The 8,942-nt window shown below is 40.7% G+C and overlaps 1 protein-coding gene across 3 annotated transcripts in view; it reads left to right on the forward strand.

Annotated features, from left to right (window-relative positions):
• greb1 (growth regulating estrogen receptor binding 1) overlaps positions 1-8,117 on the forward strand; it is an 87,224-nt gene extending 79,107 nt beyond the window's left edge. For all 3 annotated transcript variants that reach the window (XM_046033180.1, XM_046033181.1, XM_046033182.1), the window contains 12 exons: positions 1,179-1,335; positions 1,430-1,532; positions 1,784-1,939; positions 2,054-2,190; positions 2,286-2,447; positions 3,390-3,594; positions 3,720-3,882; positions 4,023-4,141; positions 4,747-4,979; positions 5,156-5,356; positions 5,498-5,636; positions 6,758-8,117. In XM_046033180.1, coding sequence (XP_045889136.1) covers positions 1,179-1,335; positions 1,430-1,532; positions 1,784-1,939; positions 2,054-2,190; positions 2,286-2,447; positions 3,390-3,594; positions 3,720-3,882; positions 4,023-4,141; positions 4,747-4,979; positions 5,156-5,356; positions 5,498-5,636; positions 6,758-6,921 — 1,939 coding nt within the window. In that variant the 3' untranslated portion in view covers positions 6,922-8,117. The remainder of the gene's footprint in view (positions 1-1,178; positions 1,336-1,429; positions 1,533-1,783; positions 1,940-2,053; positions 2,191-2,285; positions 2,448-3,389; positions 3,595-3,719; positions 3,883-4,022; positions 4,142-4,746; positions 4,980-5,155; positions 5,357-5,497; positions 5,637-6,757) is intronic.
• Positions 8,118-8,942: the final 825 nt, after the last annotated feature.

Genomic DNA, 8,942 nt, shown 5'->3' on the forward strand with positions numbered 1-8,942 from the left:
AATGTCCTGAAAAAGAAAGAAACTACTGGTGTACTGAGCAACAGACGTCCAACAGGTCGGCCAAAGAAAACAACAGTAGTTGATGACAGAAATATTGCGAGAGCTGTGAAGAAAACCCCCAAAACATCAGTAAGTGATTTCACCGGTGACCTCCACAGTGCAGGGGTGAAGGTGTCACAATCCTCTGTTGGAAGAGGACTCAGAGAGCAGAAATATAGAGGCCACACCACAAGATGCAAACCACTCATCAGCAGGAAGAATTGGAAGGCCAGACTGAAATTTGCAAAGAAGTACAGAGATGAGCTGCAAAAGTTCTGCAACACAATCTTATGGACTGATGAGACCAAGATTAATTTCTAACAAAGTATTGAGAAAGAAAGGAACTGCTGATGATCCGAAGCATACAAGCTCATCTGTAAAGCATGTTGGAGGTAATGTCATGGCTTAGGCGTGCATGGCTGCTTCTGGAACAGGCTCGTTAATATTTATTGATGATGTAACTGATGATGGTAGCAGCAGAATGAATTCAGAAGTGGACAGAAACATTTTGTCTGCCAATTTATGGAGAAATGCATTGAAACTAATCGGGAGGAAGTTTATCATGCAGCAGGACAATGGGCCAAAGCGCTCTGCCAACAAAACAAAGGACTTCATCAGGGGGAAAAAGTGTAAGGTTTTAGACTGGCCAAGTCAATGACCTGAACTTAACCCAATAGAGCATGCATTTCACCTCCTTAAGAGGAGACTGAAGGGAGAAACACCCCGAAACAAGAACTGAAAGAAGCTGCGGTAAAAGCCTGGAATAGCATCACAAATGAAGAATGCAACAGTTTGGTCATGTCGATGGGTTGCAGGCTTGAGGCAGTTATTGCAAGCAAGGGTTAAGCCACCAAATATTAAATCTTATTTACTTTAAGATTATTTGTTCCATTACTTTTGCTCACCTAAGAATGCTGAGGTCTAATACAAACGGTGATATGTCCTAACTTGTCTCATACTCATCTTTTGATCCTAAACCCAAATGTCTTCAGTGAACAATAAAAACAAAGGAATTTGCCTTACTGTTCCAATACTTTTGGAGGGGACTGTAGTTCTCAGTGTCTCCTGGAAAGATTAGATGCTGGAAGTCTCACTGGGAGAAATGTACTTACAGTATGATCTATGTCTTTTGTGTGCAGGCCCTTGCTGAGTAAGATGATGACATGTACAGAGCAGTCATTGTACTATCGCCAGTGGACAGTCCCCCGCTCTTACCACATGGACAGCAGCAATCGCACTGAAGGACGAAGTGACAACTTTCACCCTCGCAGGCTGCTGCTCAGTGGACCCCCACAGGTACTTTCTGTCTAAATATTTGATTTTATTCAAACTCAGGCTTGTGCTATGCTTAATATTTAAACTAATTTCACTTTTTTCTTTCCACCGTCAGGTGGGTAAGACAGGAGCGTACTTACACTTCCTGGGTATTCTGTCTCGGATGCTGATCAGGCTGATGGAGGTGGATATCTACGATGAAGAAGACATCAACTACAGTCAGTATATTTGCAGCAGTAGTCACCTACATTATGTAAATTACAGAGACTAGGCTTTCTAAAGACCTTACTCCTATTCATTTCCTATATGTCTACTGTTTCCCTAGCCCTTTTCTTTTTGTTTGTTTTGCTGTTATTGCAGCGAGGATTAGGATTTTGTCAGGATGTGTCAAGAATAGATTCTAATCTTCAATATTCACCCTGTTATAAACTCATGGGTAATGCATACACTTAATATGTTGTGTGTTTAGGTGCCCAGGCAGAAGGGCTGCAGTACCACCCACCCAATGCTCCCTGGCCCAACCCAGACATTATAAAGACAATGCCCTTTGACTACGCCCTCCATGACCCCAAATATGACGACATCAGCTCTGTCTATAGCCCTGGATATATACCAAGCACTGAAGGTAGGCACTGTCAGAAAAACACGTACAAAAGTCAGGTCAGTAACACACACCTACATCAATATTTGTCTGTTCTAAAATGTCCTAATTTGTCTTTGCCTCCGTTGTCTTTCCAAGGAAACCCTATGCGCCAGGAGGATGTGTACCTACGTAGGCGGACATCTAGGATCAAGCTGTCTAAATATGCAGCCTACAACACCTACCATCACTGTGAACAGTGTCATCAGTATCTGGGCTTCAACCCAAGATACCAGGTTAGCAGAACAAACCTATAATCTGATAAATGACACACACTGCTTTTGAAGTGTAAATGCCTCAGGTAATGCTGGATGCCCTCTCTTATATTCAGGTGTATGAGTCAACACTGCATGCCTTTACATTCACTCATCTACTGCTTGGGGAAGATATCCAGCTCTACTTCATCATCCCAAAGTCTAAAGAACACTACTTCAGCTTCAGCCAACCAGGAGGCCAGCTGGAGAGCATGCGGCTGCCTCTCACCTCAGATTGGGTATGTTTTTTTCTTAGTGAACCCTGATTTAATTATCTCAAATTGGGGTGGGGGGTCTTAGTCTGTTTGACTATCCAGTACTTCTGGTGGAGTCTATTGACACCTTATGCTGAAGATCACAGCCATTAGTGAGGGTATCATTTTGTGAACATCAGTCATGTCACCCTTGATAGTAAATGTGCCGAAATGTTTATGTTACTGCCAATCTCACAGGTATATAAATGATCAAAATTAATAAAAACAAACATTTTAATTAGAAGGTGATCTGCATCACCCATTGAGCCAACATGTCACATGAACACTGATATTATGAAATATTAATTTCCTGTTGTCACATTATATGTTTTAGTTAATCCCTCCTTAACGAAAACACATCTACTCTTAACCCTTCTCAGATGAGAGGTGAAACATTTTAGCGTATCTTGAAACTAGTCCAGTTGCCCTTGATTTTAACCTTCCTTGGATAACTAAGACCTAGATGACTGAGAACCCTTACAGACAATCCCTCGTAGGTACAGACTCATATCCCTCTGCACATTACCAATGCATTAAAGTGGTGATTTGCAGGGATGACCACAGTGCAACACCCTTGAGCTCCACTAGGTGGCGCTACAGGCTGGATTATGGCTTATATTGAAATTAGGACAGCCTTTTGTAATCAAAATTTAGTAATGTAAAAGTCTGTTGCCATTGATGACAGTGGTTCATTACTTTTTTCTTCCCTTCTACCTTTTGGAGATTGTGTTGAAACATCTAAATGTATGTACGTATTGTATTTTTTTTGTACTTTTTATGTTTATGTATTTCCTTGTATTGTGTACTGTATGATGTGTTATATGGACCTGTGTCTGCAATAAAGTTATTAATATTTTGCATCATTTTGTCATGAGCCACACTTTAAAGTATGAATTCTGTTTGATTTTTTTTTGTCCACTTCCCCAGAGCCCAGACTGCATCAAGAGTCCAATCTTCACCCCAACCACTGGCCGTCATGAGCATGGTCTGTTTAACCTGTATCATGCTATGGATGGAGCCTCACACCTACATATTCTGGTGGTCAAGGAGTACGAGATGGCTGTATATAAGAAGTACTGGCCCAACCACATAATGCTGGTACTGCCCACTGTCTTCAATGGAGCTGGAATAGGTTTGTTACTGCTACTAGGGTTAGATATGTAGGGATTCCATAATTCCATAGATCTTTAACGCAGGCCTGTTTAGCAGTTACACTGACACATACAGCACGATCATACCATTCCCATTGTCTTGCAGGTGCTGCTCACTTCCTGATTAAAGAGCTTTCATATCACAACTTGGAGCTGGAGCGCAGTCGGCGTTTGGAGGGAGGGGGCCCTGCAGATGACGTCTGGCCCTTCATCATCCTGTCTGACGACTCGTGTGTTATGTGGAATGCAGTGGACCTCGACGCACACAAGTACATACAGATGCCTTATTTATAGGAATAAGTGTGTAGTACAAAATAGCTGTTGCTTGTATTTAAAGTAAGAATATGTTTATTCATTTTAGGAGTTGGTTTTAACAAAGCTACTGTTTGCTGCATTTTGCTGTCATTAGTGGTCCAGTGGAGCATGCCGTGTCACTTAAGCAGGTCTTACAGCACATGGAGGCCTGTCCAGACCTGGCCCACTATGGACTGTGCGGCATCAGGAAGTGGAGCAGCCGTGGACTCACAGGTCAGGGGTCATGATATCAGAAACCTTATCAGAAAACTATATTTATCAGAAAACTATTTCAGTTTTGTCAATACTAAACAAATTAACAGAAGATATATTTTTCTCTAAGCCATAAGCTCAAAAATGACCATACAGTGGAATCACATACACATGCACAGTCTGAATAAAAATGTATTGTTATGAGCTTCACTAAGGTCAAACAATTTCCAAGGCTGTATTGGAATGCACAGGATACTTGAAACATTGCGGGTAGATTGTACTTGTTGTACATATCATATCTCAACTTATACAGAGTGGTATTTTTGTGTTTAAACATATTTACTGAATGTCTGGCTCCAAGCTATAGCTCACATCTTTAAACAAACCCTCATTAGCCACAGTTACTGCCTTAGAATACAAGATGTAAAGCTTAGGCTTACCGAATCTGTGTTTAAATCATATATTTGAGGGGACATTAAAAGGCAACTTTGATTATTTTTTGCTACTTTATGAATCAGAATGAGAAACATGTCAATTATTTTTCTAATAAAGCGGAATGAAAAATAAACTTGTCTGGTATATGATTAAAATAAATTTAAAGTTGCAATTTATTTTGTTACCTCCAGGTAATAAACAGAGGGAGCCCTTCTTCAGAGGCCACCTTCATGACTTCCTCCTCCTCAATGTCGACCGGAGTCAGAACGTCCAGTACGACCAGAACCGCTTCACCTGTCATGATGTTGATTTCATCCTGAGGCTACACAGTGCTGGACTGCTCATCTGCCGTTTTAACAGTTTCAGCGTCATGAAGAAGCAGATCGCCATAGGAGGATACAGGACATTTATTATCAAGACCAAGGTAGATGCTGAAGACAAATGAAAATATAACCACATATTACTCACAGAGCAGAATTAACATTTCAAATCTGTTTCTTAATTCTGCTTAAATATGCATGTAACAGCTAATGAAAGACATTTTATTTACAAAAGTTTATGGTAACAAAGGTTATTAAAAAAAGTTTGACATTTCTCCAGATGACAGATGTCCCTACCTCAGTGGGGCCCTCGCAGTACATCTGTGCCCCAGACAGCAAGCACCTTTTCTTGGCTACACCAGCTCAGCTCCTCCTGGAAAAATACCTCCAGCACACCAGCCAGAAGCTGTTTCCACTCAGCACCAAGAACTACACACACCCTGTGCTGTCTGTGGACTGTTATCTCAATCTTGGACCTGAGGTATACAGCACACATACACACACACAAGCATGTAGAGGGACAGAAACCTCAATATCGACTATTAACCTTTGAACAGTATCTAGGTTCATATATCCATAAATTCCAACATATAGCATATAAAAGTCTTCTTGTGTCCTGCAGGTGACGGTGTGTTTTGTGAGTTCCAGACCTCACTCTGTCAACATAGGCACCACGGGGCTGCTGTTCAGTGGCCTTCTCCTCTGTTTCGCCGACTCCTTCGTGACTCCTGGGTTCCTCAAGAAGTTCACCTTCCTCAAAGGTACAAAGGCAGACCAAATGCAGACATGCAATGATGTATTTTTGAGTAACAGTACTAGGGCTGTCCCCGACTAAGGATTTACAGAGTCGAATCAGAATCGTCAAGTCCTGCCTATAGTTGAGTCATGTGCGTTTTTTTGTGTGCAGTGATTGCGAGCAGGGGGGGGGGGGGTTACACACGGTAGCTCCGCTTTAATCTTGAGAAGCTGCAGAGCTGCAGTCTCTATTCATTCAACTTACACTGTAAATTTTCAGCTACACTGAGGTCTTGTGCAGAGTTTTACGTGCATTACTGCTACCGACAACTGCATGCATGTCGCGGTTCCTCGCGGGTCTATTTCAAGTAGCCAGCTATTTAAAAACGATAAAATATTCTTTGTGTGGTTCATCAACGGTGATTAACTATCCGAAAGTTTAAAAACATTTATTGGAAGTTTTATTCTTTTTAAATGTTTATTTACAGCATTAAACGTTGAAATGAATTGTAATAGGCTGTATATTAACTTATTGGGAGAAAACTGGTAGTTCTATGTAAAATCATACGTTGAGCACCCCCATATCGCCAAAATGGCGTGATCCTTGTTTTGCTGTGAAGCTTCGACTTTGAGATTGACAGTCGAATCAGGCTCCGCCCATCGAATTATCGAATCTTCGACTATTGGGGGTCAGCCCTAAACAGTACTATACAGAGCAAGCTATGCATGACATCTTAGATCTCATTCTGAATCCTTGAATGTACTACATGTAGCAGTTTAGTAACAAAAAATTACCATTCTCCTTTTAACATATTAGCATTGTTACTAATTGACAAAGCAGTCACCCAGACCAAGAGGTTGGCCACCTCCAACAGCAACACGCTGGACAAGACATTTGTTTGATTTCTTTACAGCACAAAGGACAATTCCATTATGGCATAAAACAAGAATAGGATTTCAACACCTGTCATTTTTATAGATAGTGGAATGAAACAGAAAAATGTGAACCAAAGAATCTTTAAATAAACACAAACAGTGAAACTGTGATCTAATTTTTTTATGGTGAGGATGGCATCCTAAAGTAATTTAGATTTCCGTGTCAAAGTTTAAGTCTCTATCCTTCTCACTCCTGTCTGCCTTCCTGTAGGTGCGACTCTGTGTGTCATCAGTGCAGATCGTAGCTCCTTGAGGCAGACGGTGGGCAGGCTGGAGCTCGAAGAAGAGTGGAGGTTCAGACTTAGCGACGAATTCCAGACTGCCAACGCCAAGGAAGACCGGCCGCTCTTCTTTCTGACTGGAAAACATATATGACTGGAACACAGAGAGTCAAAGTCAAGATGGAAATCACTTTAATTGCCAGTAAGAATAAATGTGTGTTTTTATAGCATGCCAGTACACACTAACATCAGCTTCTGAATTGACAATGCAAGATATGCAAAAGACAGTAGACAATGCATATTACCCAGACCTGTGAGACCCTCTGGAAACATCGATGGAACATGAAACAATGATCATTACCACACATCACTGCGGACACACAAAAAGGACCTTTGGAGGTGAGGTCCAATTCTAGGCTGCCAACATCATGACAGACACATTCATCTTGTAAAGGATGTAATCTTTGAGAGAGAAAATCATTTTGCTAAATATATTTTTTAGGTGGCCTTTATTGATTGGTGGTAATCCTGTGAGTTAGCAAAAGATTGTTCTGGGGGCTTTTCTGGTAAAGAAGTTGTGTTGTTTACAGTTACTGTGGTTTATGTGCCAGTCCTACACTCACTGTAATTTATTTAGTTATCTACTACAAAGTTTTTTTCCTAAAATAAAAATACCCATTGCAGAGTTTTGTGGTGATAAAAGATTAAATGATTCATCTTGTAAAAACACCTCTTGATAGATCCATACAGTATATTTGAAGGAGGTAGGTGCACATAATATAAGAAGTTTTAAAAGAGGGTAGACACAATCATCTGTGTGCAATGGTAGCCGAATTTGGTGTTTTTACATATGATATATTTTGTCAGATTTGCTGTGTATGTAAAAAAAATAAAAAATAAAGATAAAAAAAAAGTCCTTATTATCTCTGTGTACAAGAAAAGTGTTCTGTTTGGATGTAGAACGTTTGTTATGCTTAATGCTCCGTAGATGTTGATTTAATTTGTAACTGCTGAAGAAACACATATCCACTGTGTGTTGGTAGCGTTTCATGATGTACACTTTTTTGTATGTCTTTAATTGTATAAATGTACAGACATTTTAAATAGCTTTCATGTGTGTGTGTGTGTGTGTTTGCATTGTTCCTTCAGACTTTCAGACACCGAACTGAACAGACTTTAACTGATACTTCTGAACTTCACAATACCCACATGAAGAATTGTTAAAATACTTGGAGGCTTGCATCCTAAAGGCCAGGGTTGGTTTGACAAATGGCTGTTTGCACACTTGATGTTACTGTCACTTCAAATGAATAACAGGGCACAAAGTTTCCAAATAAAATATTTATGGCTGTTGAGACCGTTCTTACTAGAATACCTTGTACTGCAGAGTATAGTTTGTGTAACCTTATGTGACTAAAGTGCTCAACAAGGATATTGTCCCCCATCAGGCATCTCTGTTCTTCAATGCCAGTCAGTGTTCAGGAGATATTTGAGACTGCAAACAGAGCCTCCAAATTCCAAATGGCTATTAGATGAAGAATCACAAGGGGAGAGAGTCAAGTGGCAAACATTACCCTTCCATGACATGTGTGTATCTGTGTGTGCCCAGCAACTCTGGACCCTCTCAGATTTCCTCCAAGTAAACCATTCCCAGAACACACTTGATAAATTTAGTCTAAAATGCTCACTGCTTGTTGCACAAACAGCAGTAACTCACTGAAACAGTCCCTCAGATTTCCAGAATCACTTAGGAGAGATGTAATCAGAATTAGTCGAGCAGGATCTTCAGAGTTCAAGCAGCAATTTGCACCCGTCAACAAGTGTTGTTGAACTGTTTTAAACAGACGAAGATGAACTTTTAGAGAAAGCTGAACTGGAAAGAGTCAACATCAAATTCATATTTTTGACATCACACATCTCAGAGGACCAAGCAGCTCGTTTGTCCAGCGTGACATTTGCAGTTGCGGAATATTTCTGCATGGACCACTCAACGAGGATTCCTTCAGATATACTACCGTATTCTGAGATTCTAAACAGTATATTTCTGAAGAGTCCATACAGCAGCTCAGGACTGTGAATTGTGCGACATGGAACCATGAGCCACTTAGAAGAGGAAGAGCAAGACTTCAGCAGCCACAGTGAGGATGACAGCCCCAATGACAGCTGGACCTGGGT

This window comes from Micropterus dolomieu, linkage group LG20, assembly GCF_021292245.1.
Source record: "Micropterus dolomieu isolate WLL.071019.BEF.003 ecotype Adirondacks linkage group LG20, ASM2129224v1, whole genome shotgun sequence".
NCBI lineage: Eukaryota > Metazoa > Chordata > Actinopteri > Centrarchiformes > Centrarchidae > Micropterus > Micropterus dolomieu.